This window comes from Mercenaria mercenaria, chromosome 12, assembly GCF_021730395.1.
Source record: "Mercenaria mercenaria strain notata chromosome 12, MADL_Memer_1, whole genome shotgun sequence".
Taxonomy (NCBI): domain Eukaryota; kingdom Metazoa; phylum Mollusca; class Bivalvia; order Venerida; family Veneridae; genus Mercenaria; species Mercenaria mercenaria.
In genome coordinates this window covers 50,816,969-50,837,390 of record NC_069372.1, presented here as the reverse complement: position 1 = coordinate 50,837,390, position 20,422 = coordinate 50,816,969, and the positions used below count along the sequence as shown (strand labels likewise).

Sequence of the window (20,422 nt, the reverse complement as noted above, 5' to 3'; positions counted from 1 at the left end):
AACAACGGGTGACACGCGGACCGGTAAGAGAGCATTATGACGTCATATTGCCGCATGACGTCCGATATATTACTCCTCGCGTAAACGAAGTCCAGTATAGTATCTAAAATATATCAATGAGCATGTCAGAATGAAAACAATCAAGGCCTTCTTGTTATTTATCGTCTAATTAACCACGGTTCATCATTCAGATGCTTCAGTATTTAACCACTCGGGCTAACGCCCTCGTGGTTCAATTCTTACGCATCTGAACTCTCAACCATGGTAAATCAGACGATAAACACCTCAAAGTCTTGATTATTTGTTAATTAATACTGTAAAAGTTATATTCAAAGAACAAAAACTCAGTTTTCATGGCAGACTATTAAATTTTAATATAACAAATACAACTGTATGTCACATAGTATCACAATAAATCTAGAATGCGCAGAATAAATAAAAAAAGTCGTAAAACAAATATATGAGACACCAAGACAGTTTCCATAGCAACAGATTGCAATATCAAGAAAACCTTAAGACTCCTACATTATTTAGTTTAGCATTATTCCATGATGTATGGCAATACATTATGAAAAGTTCAACGGCTTATATTTATATATAATCATCTGCCTGTATTTATGATTTCGAAAATGCCAGTATTCAAGATTTGCTAAAATTTTTGTAGTTTTGCTTTGCTATCATTCCATTAAAACATAGAGTAAACAACATGTGAAAGACAATTTAATATTATATCATTCTGCAATAGTAATTTCAGAATTGGCAGCAAAATTACATTTGACTCAGAAACAACAGCTCTGCATAGCTGCACAATATACATCCTTGGTTTTAGAAGAATAGAGAAAAAGTATTTAATGAGAAATTTGTGTGGCAGGGGAAGGGGGTGGGGCATGCAAATGGGGGATGGGCAGTTTTCATGGTTTTTAAGATATGCTCCAGACACGAGATATGATATCGTATCTGACTTCTGACTTTAATTTGTGAACTTAAACTTTGACCTAACAACCCAAATATCGTGCTCTACATTACCGTCTCATTGTCATCTACCTACTTACCAAGTGCTGTGTCAATACACTGAATGGTTTTTAAGTTACACTTTGGATAGGAAATATAATGGATAGACAGACAAATGGATGGACAGTCGCATGCACCATTACATAATACATCCTATTTTTTCAGAAAAGGCCTATAAAAATGAGAAACACATACCAAGTTTGATTGGGGTGAGGTACTGATAAATTTAGAACTATCTTTAAATTTAATATATCTACCTTTTCCTGATTTTACCTATTTCCATGGAAAACTGTCTTGTATCACATATTTTGCCCTCATATGTAGTGTTCTTTACAAGCATGTTTGTAGGTAGATACGAACATTTACATATAATTTTCTGAACATATAAACATACATTACATAGTTTCAGCACTGGCATTAAAAGAGCGTTTCCATTAACATTTTACTTCAAAATATCATGCCCTATCTAATTTGTTTGTATAGTACAGATTTAATGCACTTTTTTCCAATATTTAAGTCAAATAATGTGTTTTAATCATAAATAAGGTATCTTTTAATTATTTCATAACACGTCCATTTGAAACAAATGCAAGTAAAATTTTTCTTTAAATAACAAATAATTCAAACAGATCTATTTCAAATGCATTTTATAACATTTTTACTCTAAATGCTTTTTATTATATCAAATGTTTTTTTCCTTCTCTACTTTGCTCTGTTAACTGGCACAGTGGAAGCATGTACATAGTTAAGGGAAACAACCCTTTCTTTCTGCCGCGTAACTGTATATATACCAGTGTTTATATAATAGTAGTTCTACAATTTATACAGGCTATTACTGTACATTGCACATCTAAAGTACATATGAGCCGCGCCATGAGAAAACCAACATAGTGGGTTTGCAACCAGCATGGATCCAGACCAGCCTGCACATCCGCACAGTCTGGTCAGGATCCATGCTGTTCGCTTTTAAAGCCTACTGCAATTAGAGAAACCGTTAGCGAAGAGCATGGATCCTGACCAGACTGCGCAGATGCGCAGGCTGGTCTGGATCCATGCTGGTCGCAAACCCACTATGTTGGTTTCCCCATGGCACGGCTCATATTGTAATAATTCTCTATCAATACTGAAAAATACTTCAATGTGTTAGGCCTATGCCTACACAAATTACAATATAATACACCAATGTTTCATTGAGATTTACTTCATTTGAGTAGATGAGAAACCATTGTCAACAGTTTCAAATTCAGTATTTTATTCTATCATGTATATAGTTAAATCTATTTATAAAGTTCTATTTATAAAATGTGAGTTAACTCCCTTGTACCTCTTGGTGTATTCTTAAATATTACTAAATTTTCTAAACAATTAAGTGAGCTGGAGTGGAACGATGAAAATGAGATATGAAATACAAGTGAAGTCACCATGACTGCTCTAACTGTTAAACTACCGAAGACACCATTTAAAGATAACAATGAATTAAAATCTAGTACATTCTAGATGTTATATAAAAAAATTATCGGCATATGCCGATACATGTACACACAGACAACACAAAGATTGGTATGAACTTAAAGTTCACTTTTGTGCATCTTCAAGGCAGTCAATTGCATTAATCTACTGCACTTGTAGATGATTTTTACCTTTAAATTTGTTCATTATTAGAATTTTGACAGTTTTTTTTTCAATATACTAAAGTGTGATACCTAACAAATTTACCATTTCTAGGAATATAATCACTACACTTTATTTAAATCTAGTCAGCAACCTTCCAACTGAAGAAATGATGGACACAATAAAATCCTAAACAAATTACTAAGGTCTGGTGAAAGAAACAAAACTGATGGATATTCATTTCTCTTAAAAAAAAATGAAAACCCTATCATCCCCGTAAAACTCACAAAGATCATTCCACATGACAAGATTGGTCAGTCCATTATGATGCCATTGGGATGTTACAAGTATGTTTTTCATACCAGTATGTTAGCATAGTTTCAATGATATGACAATGGTAGAGATAATTTTTTTAAATGACCTAAAAAGCTAACCACAAACATTTAGACCATGAACACTAACATCAAGCGTATAATGTGAACAGTGCCTGAATGATTTTATTCAAAATGACCTTTCGGCAAAGGTCTTAGGAACAAATTATAACCTTTGTTGAAACGGTCATTTTTTAAAACAGACTATATATAAATTTATACAATGACAATGAAATACACTCTATGAGCAAAAGCTACCTAGCTGCTACTTTGTATTAGAGCTAAAGAGACTCGTCGGCTGTTGGCGCAAAAAGTGTCTATCTCTTTTGGTTTGCAAGAAGACAGAACTGACATTTTTTGTTCATGTACAAAGGCTATTAGAAAAACATTAAACACATGGTGGTATGGCAGTTAAAATATACTGTTGATACAAACTACAGAGAAACATGTACTAAAAACACCACTTCTCAATAAAGATGAGAATTATATAAAAAAAAACTTTCGACAGTATGATTTTACTTATAATGAGTGGCCAACCCTTAACAAAGACTTTTTTTTTTCCACTTCAAATTAAGATATTCTGTCAGGTTTATATGTCCTGAATCTCTATACATAAAGGGACAGATACACCAAGACAGGTTAGGTTTTCACTGACAAAAAGCTGTCAGACAATCTAACATAATTCTAAAATTATTTTCTTTAATTACACAATATTACTACTCTTCATCATGGAAAAATCTTTAACAATATAAATATTAATTTTCAATTATTTTTAGTTGTAACATACACGTGTGTCTTTGCCAACTCTATAAAACTGATATTGCATGGTGATATTGCACAGCCAGGCGTATAAATATGTTTATGAGCCTCTGATTTGGTAGCCAAATTATTCTTAACTGTGATATAAAAACACCAAAGAATTTCAGTACTGAGTTTATTAAACAAGCTGAATACAATTGTGTAATTGCAACAGGCTTGCTTAATATAATTTTATTCACATTGTTGAATAAATTCAGTCCTGAAACTGTACTCATCTGATATCTAATTCTTCATACATAAATGAGTATTAAAAGTTCTCGACCCAAGCTACACTGATTATCCTGTGCAATGTTTCTGCACATGTATACTTTACTAGGAGAATCTTATGCAAAAGAATTGGGATATTTCAATCCACATATACAACCAGTGTTTGATTCTTTTTCTTGCATACTGAAATCTCCAAATATAAGAAATTAAATGCTTATATTATTAAATCTATATTTATAGTCCTTTCCATTGGTCTAGATCAATGATAAAAAGTCTTACTGACTCAATGGCATAGTCAAAAACATGTACTGACCTGCAGCTGTGACGTCATCAATGTCAAAACAATGTAACGTCTTGATCAATTTACTATGAAAAATGACCAAAGGCTGCAGATATTTGTATTTAATTTTTATCCGTTACAAGTAGGCTGGATTTAATGATAAACAATTGTTGCTTTTTACATTCGGTCAATATGTGGATCGACCTGATAAAAGCCATATCAACCGAGGGCGCGACCAGGTTGATAAATCCACAAATCAACCTCACCAAAAGGCAATAACTGTAAATTGTTTTAAGCACAATTTTACTACAGTAGGGTATGAATTTGCACATTCTGTCATAAATCATAGTACACCAGTCCTCTTACAGTCCGAGGTATTAGACGAGATATTCCAGCACTGGGGAAAACATGGAAATATCCTGTCTGGCATGCAAGAAATATGTAATAATACATGACGCTAAAATATTATACATGCAAAGTGCATACTGTATCCCTATAAAATAATACTTTACTCTTCCAAAATTAAATAATTTCTAATCTATGTAAGCCATTCGGGTCTTTTCTTTATTTGACAAGTACTTAACAACAGGAAGAAAATTAGGACTAATAATAACAACACAATAGGCCACTTCATTTATCACTAAAGATTATCTATGGTAACTAAAATCCAATGAACACTGACAGTTCAAAATATAGTTGGAGCCACAGTGTTACAACGATCAAAACTGTATTAGCAAACAACCAATCTGTTCCTGATACTAATTGGTGGGCACCAATAAATACATGGATCTGATTGGCTACCTTCCTTGTTTTCCTCATGCTTTCTATTTCACCTGAATGTGCTACATAATCTGGCCATATTATAGATAAATATGAAAATCCTTAATTAGTCATTGACTAATTCTAAGCCCGTTGTAACCAACTGAGTCTCTAAAATAAATAACGATGTACACAATTTTTAGCAAATGTCTTAAAACATCCTACCATGCAAAAAACTTACACTTAACATACCTGCATGGAAACACTATGAAGGAAAGACACATTACGTTTCTTGACTTAAGTTACTTTAAATGTCAAAACTATAAACTGTGGGCTGAGCGCGAAACTGTTAAAACAACAAGATACAATAGTTTTACACTCAGCCCACGAAACACTAAACGTAATAGTCTTATCAAAATCTTTGCTACAATACTTTCAGAAAGTTACAGAATAATGTGTAGCACACACACAAATATATATGTCATGATTGAAGCTTTTTGGACCTATTGTTCAAATGGAGTATTTCCTTTGGAACTGGTCTGACAGAAAAACAGTCTGTTTTCCTACACTGTTTTGCAAACTGATCTGATATTTTATGTGTAGGGGTAAAAAACACTTAAAACAATTTAAACACACTAAGTTAAGACACAAGAAAAGCTAACAACACATTTAACAAGGTTAATAATTATGATGATGCTGATGATGATGAAGATGACAATGATGATGAAAAAATGATGATAAAGTTAAGGAAAATTTGAATAAACAGCAACAGTGTTTTGTTTCAATTACTACAATGAAATCAAATTATATATGAATACTATGTTGTTTAAACTGGATCTGAATGATTAAATTATATGCCCAGAAGTTACATGATTCAATGTTTTATTTATGTGACATGTATAATATATATAATAATAACAAAATAATAGAATTTGTAAAAAAAATCTGACTAAATGAATTATACTGAGGTATAAATATTAACTGAAAAAGCTTCAATATCTTTTAAGGGGAATGCCTCAAGTTTTATGTCATTTTCTTTTCTTTAAATTTGAAAGAACATTCAATTATTCATTATAGTAAATAGAGAGTAAATATAAGGTGATTCCATGAGATCCATGAAGAATTTAGGCCTAAAATCAATAAAATATGTTGAAAATATCTCTTAAGCATAATTCGCACAGTAAAAAGGTTGATTTGATATAAAGAATTTGCTGTAATTTATACCATACTCATTGTAGACTTAGGATACTGATACTCTAATACTGTGCATACTTTTTACAGCAAACGCCTCGCGCTTGAGGGTCTATTGCTCAGTTCTCCAGGTTCACTTGGGCTGATTCTAGACATTTCCTTTACATTTTCTCTGTTTCGATAGCTCAGATATCAAATATCTCAAGCACACTGCTAATCCCTTGTAACGTCGATCAATCTTAGTTTTACTGTTTTTGTTTTGAAAGGATGGTACTTTGAAGCAATCTAAAGGTGAGTCCCTTAAACGGGTATGCCTTGAGATTTGCAAAGAACACTATGAAAATATTGATTTCTAAATCATAAATTAGCAATACTGTGTTTAAGTTGATATTTTGTATGTATGATATAAAGTACAGCTAAACTGTTCATTAAAGTTGTAGTGTTATTAACACAGTTTATAACTTAAGGACTATCAGAATATTTTTATAAATCAATAATGCCAAGAAATCTACAACTCAATGAGACTTCATTTTTACATTTTATCTACAATTATTAACAAACGGGAGTAACTTCCAAGTTTTTAAAAAATTGGCATAAATCTTGAGGCACAACCCTTTAAAGGTCTAGCACACACAGACACAGCTATCATAATATTACATAGCAGCACACATTTTATTACGTTGTACAAAATGCCTCCTGATATAAATTTCTTAAATGCAATGATGGACAAATAATATTTCCTTCCTGATGTACCGGTAACTTCAAGTAAGATGAAATGAGATAATCAGAAAGTTAGGACACCAACTCTTGTTACTTAAAAGACACTGCACCACCTAAATAATTCTAGCAGCTGTTCTGCCAGTGAAAAATCATGCAAGATGTTTTCTCTAACTTAAAGGTGTTTTCTAAGCTGACATTTAAAATTGTTTCTTTTTTGAGACCGGGACAAAAACTGTTATGATGAATGGCTTGCTGTTAATAGTTTCTATTTTCCTGATGTCCGTAACACAAACAGTAATGACACATCTAAAACATATGTATGCTTGTTCGTTTGATTTGGGTTTAATGTCATTTTTCAACAGTATTCAAGCCAATCAAAGCAGTATACAAACCAATCAACAGTGGTCAATTAACCCAACAAGTACACCTGGATTCTGTGCCAGTGCAGATTTTTCTACAGAAGTTCACAACTTCCCCACATGAATCAGAGGTGGAAGACAAATGATTTCAGACACAGGATCACCTTTCAAATCATTAAAGAAAACACTTACATAGGCAGTTCAAATGCATGATGTATTATGACTATAGAGGATTTAAATTGACTTGTCAATGTCTTTAAAATCAAGGTTTTTTTCTCTACCTAAAGAAAGCATAATTTAGTAATTCTGGCTTTGATGTTATAAATCTGAAATTGCTGGTCAGTCTAAGAATGCAGCCTTGCCATTGGTCAAATTCAAAACTGTACTCACAAACAACCAATCAGAAGCTGAGGTTATTCAGACTGGTTTCCAAATTTCAGTTTTATAACCTTAGATCCTATTTGTAATTATCTAATAACTGAACAGAATACATACACATGGAACATTCACAACCTACACAATAAATTTACATAAAAACAGGTCTCGTAACTTGTCATATAATTTGATAAAGCTCTAATATCGTGGCGAAAAAAGGGGGGAATACAAGAAAGATATATGACAATAAGAAAATAAACAGAAATATTATTGCACTTTTAAATTGAAAATAGGACAGCATCTTTGTGAAAGAAATCAAAATACAATTGCAAAACCTTTATGTAAGTGTCTATTTTCACATTTATAACAATTTCCCTGTATTGCATTTGTTCCTTTTAAATTTTGGTTAGTGCTGGAGAACAGAAGGTCAAAACTCAACTAATACTGTGATCATATCTCTATATCAGTAGGGACTCTCCTTAAAAAAAAAGCGTAACAAAGCAAGGACAGAAACCTTCCTACTTTGTTGGTGATTCTGTTATCCATGACCCATCCAACTTGCTGGGCCATCATAAATGCAGTGACTCGTAAATCTATCAGCCATCCTTTCCCTAAGGACTGAGAAGTATAAATTTCTGTTGAAAGTAGTCTATGTTTGACTTCAGACCTTCTATAGACACCTACTATAATGGATAATATTAGTATGGAAGAATTTGATCCCGATAGGGTTTGAATCCAGAAACTGGCAAAAGGCTAATAGTATGAAGTTAAGCCACCTTAAGTAACCCTTACTTGAAGGTTTCACAATATGCATTTTATTTATAACACAAAAGTACTGCCATTTCCCGCAGAACACTGCACAATTAAATACAGTTTTCAATATAGAACATGTTTTGACAGCACTTATTGTTAAATCCATTAACTGAATTTTAAGATACAGATAAATGAGCCACGTCATGAGAAAACCAACATAGTGCCTTTGCAACCAGCATGGATCCAGACCAGCCAGCGCACCCGCACAGTCTGGTCAGGATCCATGCTGTTGACAAACAGTTTCACTAATTGCAATAGGCTTTGAAAGCGAACAGTATGGATCCTGACCAGACTGCATGGATGTGCAGGTTGGTCTGGATCCAAGCTGGGTGCAAACGCACTATGTTGGTTTTCTCATAGAGCGGCTCACTTGTGTGGGTAAATGAATGTATACAAGCCATGCTGTAGATTAAATAACTTTAGTGATAGTACAATTATATAATTTGCATACAGTACAATGCAAATATTAACAATGGTTATGCTTTTAGCTAATTATAGATATCGCATTACAGTTTTTTTTACTAACCTGCATTACTTCCCTTAACATTATTAAATATGAAGCAAGTTTCTTTAAAACTGACTGTGTATGAAATCAGGAAATAAATGTTATGTGAAAAAATACCGAATTCACAGACCTGAATTTACAGAACTGTTACGAGAAATAATAATAATATTTTGTATAACTATAACGTAAGACACACACAAGTGTATATGGTAAGAGACTAAATGTGTTGTTATGGATTTCTCGCAATTATACTGGTCCTAGAATGTGTCATCATGAAAAAGCTGTGAAGATCTGCTACTGCCAATCCAATGACTGGGGTTGAAATATGGCGTTAGTTCTAATTTGATTAAATTAAGTAATCAGAACACAGTAAGTCGACAATCCTGATTCATAGGTTAAAGAAACAATGTAAACTGAAGTATATGATAATGTTGCTGTTCAAATATGTTTCACTGCACTATATTTGTAGTGCGTTTTCATGGACTTTTAACTCAGGGTTATGAATTCCCAAGACACCAATGTTTAAACCACTTGTGCAGTATTCCTACTGTTAAAAAATCTACACTGAAACGAGATAGCAGAGATTTATCCAACAACAAATTTAACTCAAGCAATGCATAAAATAACACCTACTGATTGCATAGTTCTAAATTACCAATAAATAAAAAACACTTTACCTAATGTAAAACAAAACAAGAGGTTTACATTTAAACCACGACTCTGGAGGTATGGTCCTTCTTACATATTTTGTGTCTGAAGATCTGACAGCCTAGGTTTGAACTCAAGGGAAAATACTACATATATGGTATGTAAAAACCCTTATTAATATTCTATATCTGAATAGTACTCATGGCATCCATAGACATACCAGTATATGGTATATTTAAGTAAGGGTTGCATCTAAAGACTATGACACACAAACTTCAAAAATTCCCTTAAACTTGTTCTTTAAGGTAGCCGGACTGTAATGGTAACAGGCTATTTCAGTTGGATAATGTAAAATCTGTATCCGAATTTTGGCATTCCTGTCTCAATTTTGGAAAGCTATACATTCACCTGTAAAATGCCAAACAAACAAGAATAAAAACAAGAGCTGTCCGTAAGACAGCCAAGCTCGACTATTCGAAATATTGTCACAGAAGCAGGAAATTATTACCCAAAATGTTAAATATCAAAAGAGTTTTAAGTTCGAAACGGGACATAATTTGACCAAAATGCATATCAGAGTTATGGGACTTGATGCTATCAACTAGTTTAATAACCCCGAAGAAACATGTTAAGTTTCAATTCCATATCTGCATTAGTTTTGGAGATAGTAACTTGCATGTAAAACTTTAACCAGAATTTTCTAAGTCCAAAAGGGGGCATAATTTGCTCAAAATACATGTTAAGAGTTATGGAACTTGACCCAGTGAGGTTGGTAACTGACCTAGAAAAAGAATAAATAAGTTTCAAAGCTATATGCCTTTTGGTAATAGCTGTATGTACTTGCACGCAAAACTTTAACCAGGATTTTGTAAGTCCAAAAGGGGGCATAATTTGGCCAAAATACATGTCAGAGTTATGGAACTTGATTCTATCAACTAGTTTTATAACCCCGAAGACACATGTGAAGTTTCAATTTAATATCTGCATTAGTTTTGGAGATAGTAACTTGCATGTAAAACTTTAACCAGGATTTTTTAAGTCCAAAAGGGGGCATAATTTGCTCAAAATACATGTCAGAGTTATGGGACTTGGCCCAGTGAGGTAGGTAATTGATCTAGAAAAAGAAAAAATAAGTTTCAAATCAATATGCATTTTAGTAATAGCTGTATGTACTTGCACGCAAAACTTTAACCAGAATTTTCTAAGTCCAAAAGGGGGCATAATTTGGCCAAAATACATGTCAGAGTTATGGGACTTGACCCAGTGAGGTAGGTAATTGATCTAGAAAAAGAAAAAATAAGTTTCAAATCAATATGCCTTTTAGTAATAGCTGTATGTACTTGCACGCAAAACTTTAACCAAAATTTTCTAAGTACAAAAGGGGGCATAATTTGGCCAAAATGAAGGTCAGAGTTATGGGACTTGGTGCTATCAACTAGTTTTATAACCCCGAAGACACATGTGAAGTTTCAATTCAATATCTGCATTAGTTTTGGAGATAGTAACTTGCATGTAAAACTTTAACCAGAATTTTCTAAGTCCAAAAGGGGGCATAATTTGCTCAAAATACATGTTAGAGTTATGGAACTTGACCCAGTGAGGTTGGTAATTGACCTAGAAAAAGAATAAATAAGTTTCAAAGCTATATGCCTTTAAATGATAGCTGTATGTACTTGCATGCAAAAACTTAACCAAGGTGTGATGCCGATGCCGACGCCGACGCCAGGGTGAGTAGAATAGTTAGACTATTCTTCGAATAGTCGAGCTAAAAACAAAACTTAATTGCACCCAAATTTCGGACTGTCCATGTGGGACGGTACTCTAAAGTTCAAAGACATGTTACAGAAATTCTCTACTCAAGTCCTGACAGATTTTGTGAGTGTATTCTGTTATGCCAGTTGAACTTATATATAGTTCTTAATATATTTAACACAAGTGGACTGAAATAGCTGCTTTACTGCAAAACTTTACTTTGAATTTTTGTCACCATAAAATTTAACTTTATTTTGTCTGGCATCCATTAGATAGTGGACACGTAATGGTGATTTCTCATTACGCCAAATTCTATGGAAAGCCATGTACGCATTGAACCAAAGAATTTCAAATTGCATAACAAAAGTATGTAATCATACTAAAATTGCCAAGCACCATTATGGGTCCACTACTTTAACAAAATTTCTTCCCGTTAGTGTCAGGTAATTTTTTTTTTCAAGAAATATCGAAACAAAATTCTCCATGGTTACTATCAGTACTGAACAGATGCTGTTTCATATTTATATGAAAAGAAGGTGTTTTATGAAAAAAATTAGCAAAAGTAACGCATCTAACTTAACTACCTGAAATTGCTTGGAAAATTAGTAAATACTCATTAGTATTGTATTTACAATATCTCCTAAGCACTAATCTACCAGAAGCACTGAAGTCGAAAAAAATGACCATTCAAGCCTCGAGGAATATCATTATATTCACACAATATCCTAAAGTTTTACTTTCCTAAATATGATGACACAAGTCACATTCATGATATCTCTCTCTATCAAAACTTACGCTCTAAAAGTAAAATCTTGAGTTCTAAAACTATAACTTTACGCTCTAAATGTAAAACTTCATGCTCTTAAAGTAGAATATTTTCAAACATAAATTCCAAGAGCGTGAAAGAAAGTCTTATTTTCTGAAGGTAGTTATTTTTATACCATTTGAGCCATGCCATGAGAAAAACCAACATAGTGGCTTTGCGGCCAGCATGGATCAAGACCAGCCTGCGCATCCGCGCAGTCTGGTCAGGATCCATGCTGTTCACTTTCAAAGCCTATTGCAATTAGAGAAACCGTTAGCGAACAGCATGGATCCTGACCAGACTGCGCCGATGCGCAGGCTGGTCTGGATCCATGCTGGTCGCAAAGCCACTACGTTGGTTTTCTCATGGCACGGCTCATATTAATAAAGGCATAAATGCAATTTTCCATCTCTTAGACTCAATTTCAAGTTAATTTGCAACTAAATTCAAGTAACTTAGCCCTAGTGGAAGATTATGAAACAAAGTTGTTTCAATATATGAAGAAATATTAAGAAATATCCTATCAAGTGTATAAATACTGTTAGAAATTCTGCATTTATGGTTATTTTTTTTCTTTTATGTTCAAAATTTAAAATTATGCGACATTTTTTCAAAAAGTACAAAAAATCTAACATCTATAAGAATGGCTATTGAGGCCTATTCATAGTAACATCTAAAGTAAAACTTATGGTTTAATCTCCTTGATAATACATAGTTTTCAAGGTGTAAAATACAATATAAAATAAAACAAATAACTTATGACTTGTAACCCGCAGTTATACAAAATTGCTATGCGAATTTAAAACTACTTTCTATCATCAGACACAACTTTTGTAGACATTTCTTGATAATTCGAAACTCCTTTGATGTCACCTTGCATCAGTTTGTAGCTATGAAATGCAGATGTCATAAAAAATCTGCATTATAAAACCCATTCTATGAACCATAAAAACCATATCCTGCACCAGAAATAATAATGGTGTGTCAATCTGCTGTCCTAAAACACTGTAATTGTCGTCTGCTAATCTGAAGTCACTGTCTCAAATCCCAAAATCTATTTATAGTTTCAAACATGGAGTCTTTGCTGAATTTAAAAGTCACATGATCTTGTAGCCATGGCATCAGGAATGTAACGAGTGTTTTCATTGGTGGACACTCAGCCAATGGATGACTAGGTCAGCGATGTTATTAAAATTATTGCTAAGATAGCAATCAGTACTACTACACATATTATTATAAAAATGAGTTTCTGAAAATTGAAAAGAAAAGAAAACAAAATTAATCACATGTAAAATAAATCATCTTGCATCAAAAGGAAAATCACTTTCTGCTTTGGTTAAAATCTTAACAAAATGTTTGCATTGGTTGATAGAAGTTTTAAATATATTCACAATAATATGTAGATTAAATTATTAAATGTTCTATCTGCTGTAATTATTTTTAAGTCACAACAACACAATTTAGGTTATACTGATTTTACAGACCCCAAGTAAACATTTGGGCAATATTTCAAGCATGTACAGGCACATGGGAGCATGGGGACAATCACAGATTTTCTGTTTGGCAGCTGCAATAAAGAATTCTCCATCCCTTGCAGAATTTAGAATGCACACCAGTGAGGGAAATGTCTAAAGTCAACCAGCTTAACCCTTACCCTGCTAAATTTCTATAAAGAACATTTCGACAGTACCATTAACTGTCAAAAGGGGTGCTTACCAAAAAAGATACTGACTTTATGGCGAACAGTGCTGATCATGATCTACACTGGTCGCATAGGCAGAATCAGCTGTGTCCGGCATGAAAAGGGGTAACTACGGCCTTCCAGAAGTACCAAAATTTGATTTAAATTAAAAGTAAAATTAAGAACACAGCTGTGTGGAGCAAAGTACTCTCAAAGCAATGTGCCTATACTTTTATGAGGATCGTATGCCAAAGCATTCTTAAATGACTGGTTGGAAACTGAATTGCTAACAGACAGACAACCAACACCATCATATGAGCCATGCCATGAGAAAACCAACATAGTGGGTGTGCGACCAGCATGGATCCAGACCAGCCTGCGCATCCGCGCAGTCTGGTCAGGATCCATACTGTTCGCTTTTAAAGCCTACTGCAACTAGAGAAACTGTTAGCGAACAGCATGGATCCTGACCAGACTGCGCGGATGCGCAGGCTGGTCTGGATCCATGCTGGTCGCAAACCCACTATGTTGGTTTTCTCATGGCGCGGCTCATATATCTGATCACTTTGCATGATAGTGACAATGAGTTTTGACTATGAGATCTTATATGGTGAATGCACCTTTTGCACTAGTAGTCAATGTGGTCTTGACCTTTCACCCACTGACTTCAGAATCTGCAGGAGTCATTCATTTCTCATGTGCTCAATTTGCCCACAAAAATATTGAGGAAATAGTTTTTGTACTAACTCTATGACCTTAACCTTGACCTCAAGATCACTAGGGATAATTCACTGCCCATGAGCAACGTGTATGCAAAGTTTCAGGATCTTAGATCAACGGATTCTCTAGTTGGAGCTAAAACTGTTTTTGTATTAACAGTTACTGTGACCTTGACCTTTGACCATCTGACAGCAGAATCAGTAGGGGACCTTGATCTTTGAAGCACTGACCTTGGGCATATGAATGCCATGTTTGGAAAGCATTCTCAATTCACTGAGCAGAAAAGGACAAACAGATGGGTGATCAGCTCCCTCAAATAATACAACCCTTCAAGCATGTAACAACTAACACAGCCAATACATTCACGTATATTTGTTTCTCCACATGTTCATTTTTCCAGCAAAGCAGAAAGTGATTTTTCTAACAAAAATAAATAAAGTTAAATAATCTTTAAAAGTGCAATATTTAGTGCTGTGTCAGCTTGCATTTAAATTTGCTATATTGAAAAACAATTAATAACTTGCAGTGAAAACTTACTCTAAGACGGTAATGCACACAACTTCACACGATGCATTTAAGTTGCAAAACTAAAAGACTTACTATAATAACAAATCCGCTATTTCTGTTATCATGCGAATTAAAAGCTTTGTGACCTTGAAATACAGCCATTTTAATTCTTAAATAACCAATCAAGAGCATTTTGCGTATTTAAAAACTGCAATATTGACCCAATTCCAGGAAATTGCTAAACTTTGCTAAAGTCCCATAAAATCGTACTGTTAGCCAAATTACACGGTTCTAACTGCTGTATTTCAAGTCATGCTGCCATTTTGTGGAGTGGAGTAATACGTCTTAGAATACAAACCCGTCGAGCCTTGCTTTGGTATTTTACAGCTTTTTTCGTGTCCATTTTGGCGGTTTCTACATAGTCTACAGCTTGTTCAACATTGTATTCTATTCTGTCTATCATCTCACCCTGAAAATATCAAACAGCCGTTAACAAACCTGTTTTCTTTTAGTCAATTATAGAGTTAGTTATCACATTTTATGTTGACTAAGCTCAATGACCGCTTCCTAGACACTTCTGACAAATACTTGCATCATGCTTAGGGGTTACTGAAAAAGCAGTCAATTCCACTCTTATTGAGACTAAAACCCAAAACCTACAGATCAGAAGTCCAGAGGAAAAAAATATACTTTGTTTAATCACCTTGTTGAACTTTAAAAATTTATAAGCCAGCCTATACAATTGCCTTTGCCATTTTTTAAACAGTCTAAAAGAGTCCCTTAAATTTCTGTAGATACCCCACAGGTTATCTGAGAACATATGTGAATATTCCTTTGACCTTGAGTTATTCGACTGTATAGGTTATATTACAAAATTTTTATGCAGAGTCAAATCTGACATGATGCTGAACTGCCAATTGGTGGTATGTGTTACCCAAGATGTCAATTAACTGCTGGTTTTCACTCATCAGTATATGTTTTCTTTAATACAGAAAACTAAATGGATCTGATTACAGGTTAAAGATTACCCATTAATGATATTAAAAGTACAAAGACATTGTTACCATCACAATATTATTCTCCTTTAGCAGAATGACATCCAAGTCTTTTTTTCATTGTTCACATTAATACAAATTACAACTGATGACAAGGTTTTGTGAATTTTATGGTTGCATGCTTCCTCGCAATTAAATTCCAAAGAACAGTTATTAATCCAATTCATTTTATGTTTAAAAGATGAAATTCACAAATTCAAATTCCCCCCAAATAGCTCTTTTGGCCAAAAACAAAGAAATTTAAAACACACAACATTAAACAATTCCATAGTAACAGGCAAATCTGGGACATACTGAGCTGAGGGTTATTTGCATGAAATTAAGGTTGGTAGAAGCTTAAAAGATAACAAGAGCTGTTTTTAGAACAAGTATGCCCTGCATGATGGGTTGTCTCATTTTCAGTCATGTGATCACAATGACCTTGACCTTTGACCTACTAACCCCAAAAACATGAGGGGTTATAAAAATCATAGGTACAATCATGATATCAAGTTTGAAGATACTGGGTCAAGTGGTTCTCAAGTGGAGACAGTTTACAAGGTTCAGGTCCCTGTGACCTTTGACTTACTGACTCCAAAAACAATTGGGGTTTTCTCCTTCATTAAGCCCAATCATGTTACCAAGTTTTAAGGTTCATGGTTAAGTGGTTCTCAAATTAATGAGGAGAAACTTTTTTTTGTGACCCTGATTTTTGAATCCAAACACAACAGGGGTCATCTACTTCATAAGCCCAATCATGCTATTAAGTTTTAAGGTTTTCTGTCGAGTGGTTCTTAACTTATTGAGCTGACACTGTTTTCAAGGTTTAGGCCTCTGTGACAAACTGACCTCCCCACTAAAAACGGGGGTAATCTACTTTATAAGCTAAAACATGCTGTCAAGGCTGAAGGTTCTGGGTCAAGTGGTTCTCAAGTTATTGGGAAGTAACTGTTTTCAAGGTTCAGGCCCCTGTGACCTTGACCTTTGACTTACTGACCCTAAAAACTGTCGTGGTCATCTACTACATTAGCCCAATCATTCTATCAAATTTTAAGGTTCTGGGTCAAGTGGTTCTCATGTTATCTGACGTTTCACTCTACCGACAGACGAACCAACCGATATACCGACTGATGTGACCGACAGGTCCAAAGCTATATACCTCTGCTTTTTCAAAGTGGAGAAGGTGGGGGTGGGGGGGCATGACAAAGAATATCACTTACTTGTTGTTCAACTAACATTGCCATATCCATAAACATATCGTGTAATTCTTGTATACTTTTCTCTAATTTCATAATATCTGCATGCCGTGCCTCGATGTCTGCTAATGTTTGTTTTGCCTGTTGCGTTTCCATTATAATCTGTCAACAAAAATCATCTATAGAAAGCTCATCTACAAAAACATAATGATTTCAAACATGCAAGTCTTCTACTTTCCTTCCTTTTCTGTGATCAAAATACATAACCCTTTATCGCATTATTTACATTATTCTTAGCTGTAAAAATGACATGCTACCTTCTTTAATTACCATTAAACCAGCAGACTGTTTTTTATGGAATTTGGACCATACATAGACTGAATATTAACAATTACACACACATAATACTCATTTCAAAACTATACAATTCAGGGTTCGACACTAACGGTGTCCCGGGGGCCCGAGGATCCCAAATTTTGAGGAGGAACACCAACTTCTAAAAGCTGGGATTCCGGCTGGATACCTATTTTTTTGGTCAATGATATCCAAAAAGTAAAAGATAAATACCTGTTTGAAAAATATTTTAACCCTTTCCCACATCGATACGTTTATCACCGTATCTATCGATTACCAAACAGAAACGTATTGACCTGTGTCTATTGGTTACCCGATAGAAACGTTTAATACCGATTAACGGCCATTTAAACAGAATCGTTTTATCCCGTGTCTCATAATCAATCGCTTTATTTTCGTTCTTTTCCTAAAGAAACAAATTCCGGATGTTTACTAACTCAAAATATGGGATTTCGTCATCATTATTTACGTACAAGATCATGTGGTTACTATTTAAATATATCGGGTACTTTTCAAAGAAATACACCGGGGTTTTTTCCTACATGTGCTAGACGCTACGTCATGGAAAATTACTGAGAAAACTGCTTGCAACTGGCCGGTTCGCGGGACTTTCCTCGTTCTAAAAATAACAACCATTTAACATCTAAGTATTTTTAAATGTGTTAGGTCATGAAGGTCACGCGTGATACATGCAGATTTCCCCTGAACAACATGGCTTGGAATTTATGGCCTTACACAAAGAAGTATAAAATATATTTATTTTTATAGATCTAGCTCTTTGCCTTACAAAACGGGAAGTGTTAATCAAAACAGAAGGACAGCGGCTTCCAAATATTTTATGACACCCCAAGAGTTAATTGCAGCGGAAGTCACCCCGATGTACGGACGTTTGATCATCAAAATATTACTTAATATTATCTAAAAATATTTTAATTTTTAGTACAAGAATACTGTAGTCGGTTATGAGTCTCCATCTCAGCGATCTTTTTGCATTTTCAGAAATTTTACGATCCGTTATTTTTGTAGTGTTATTCAGTTTGATGGTTGTTTTTTTTTTTTATATAAGTACTTACCGATTCCGATTCGGAAGGTAAGTCTATTAACTATAAATCAAACTTTCAAACATCAAAATGAAATTGTATATGAATTTCAATGTGAAAGTAATCCAAAACAGAATTTTATGCCTAAAAATGTAATTCCCTTACTTTAACACTTTATATCTTCAAACCTCAAAGAGAAACTACAATAAATTCTGTATCATCGGAAATATAAATGCCAGGTTATATTAAGATTTTATATTTTAAAATATATGAAGAGAAGTCAAGAATTTCAAGAATTTTTTTTTTTTGATATTATAATTTTTAGTGGTTGTCACAATAGACTTGACAATGATTATATCTATAAGATACAAGTGTCTCCAAAGTCGAGACCTTGTCTTGACATTGGCAAACATGTAAATTGATATCAGTTGGATACATTCTTCTGTAGGAGTTAAGGTGTCAGCCACTTAATACAGAGGTTGCGGGTTCGAATCCCACTGGGGTCACGACCGTAACTTCTCATAAGACACCTGTTGTGATTGTTTTTATATATCATATTATGAGGGATCCCAAAGCCTGAGGAGGACCCCCAGATTTAAAAAGTAGAGATTCCTTTGGGAACCTTGTTCAAATAAGTTAGTGTCTAACCCTGCAATTAATAGGCAAAATTACATTATCAATGAGATCACATAATTGGTCGAAAGAAGAAGAATGCCATATTGATTCTATGTCGCTCATCTTGCTTTGACTGTTTGACCTTGAATACATGTATGCCAAACATAATCATGAATGGTAACAACTGTGTTTTATATAAACTAGTGGCCCGTAACAGAGGCCAAGTGCCATCAATGAAACAAATTAAGGACAGGTTGTTACAATGAAGCTACAGACCAAATTTCATGGAGATCCATCATGCACTCCATAAGAAGAAGTTGTTCAAAGGTATTTATACTTTAAGCTATAGCCAGCCCTTAAAGGGGCACTTTGTCCCAATTTGAACAAATTTAGGTGAGGACCTTATAATGATCCTACAGACCAAGTTTGGTGAAGATGCATCAAGAAGTTCATGAGAAGTTGTTTAAAGTTTTTCTATTTTTAGCTTTAGTGGCCCCTGAAAGGGGTCAAGCAGATCCTTTGCAAAAACTTGAGAGAAAATATTGCCAGGATGCTACAGATCAAGTTTGATGTAATTCTGACCAGTCATTTCAGAGGAGCAGATGTTAAAGTAAAACTGTAGATGATGGACAATGGACGCTGCACAATCCACCTATACTAATAGCTCATCCTGAACTTTTGGTTCAGATGAGCTAATAAATGGCAGGTTAGGTCTTTTGATAAGACAGTAAACTTACTAAAATCATATCAAATATTCAAAGGTACTTATAAACGTGTTGCTGTAAATAAACCCTTGTAGGACATAAAAATTGTGTTGATTTTTAGTCTTGCTGGATTTCTCTATACAAAAACATATCGAGTTGCATCTTGCCTAGATACTTATAAGGGTGTATAAACTTACATCTTGCCTTTAATCTTGAAAGTAAAATCCTGTTAACTCACTTTAAAGTAAAATCATGTAACCTTACAGCTTGTGTCAATACTTGTAAGTAAAGTGTGTAAACATGAATCTTGCATAAACCCTTGCAAGCAATGTGTAAACTTAATCT

At 34.1% G+C, this 20,422-nt stretch overlaps 1 protein-coding gene across 2 annotated transcripts in view; it reads right to left on the bottom strand.

Annotated features, from left to right (window-relative positions):
* Positions 1-348: 348 nt before the first annotated feature.
* Positions 349-20,422, bottom strand: part of LOC123534828 (syntaxin-like) — a 101,793-nt gene continuing 81,719 nt past the window's right edge. For both annotated transcript variants that reach the window (XM_045317262.2, XM_045317261.2), the window contains exons 8-10: positions 17,389-17,526; positions 15,493-15,603; positions 349-13,475 (exon numbers count right to left, since the gene is read on the bottom strand). In XM_045317262.2, coding sequence (XP_045173197.1) covers positions 13,398-13,475; positions 15,493-15,603; positions 17,389-17,526 — 327 coding nt within the window. In that variant the 3' untranslated portion in view covers positions 349-13,397. The remainder of the gene's footprint in view (positions 13,476-15,492; positions 15,604-17,388; positions 17,527-20,422) is intronic.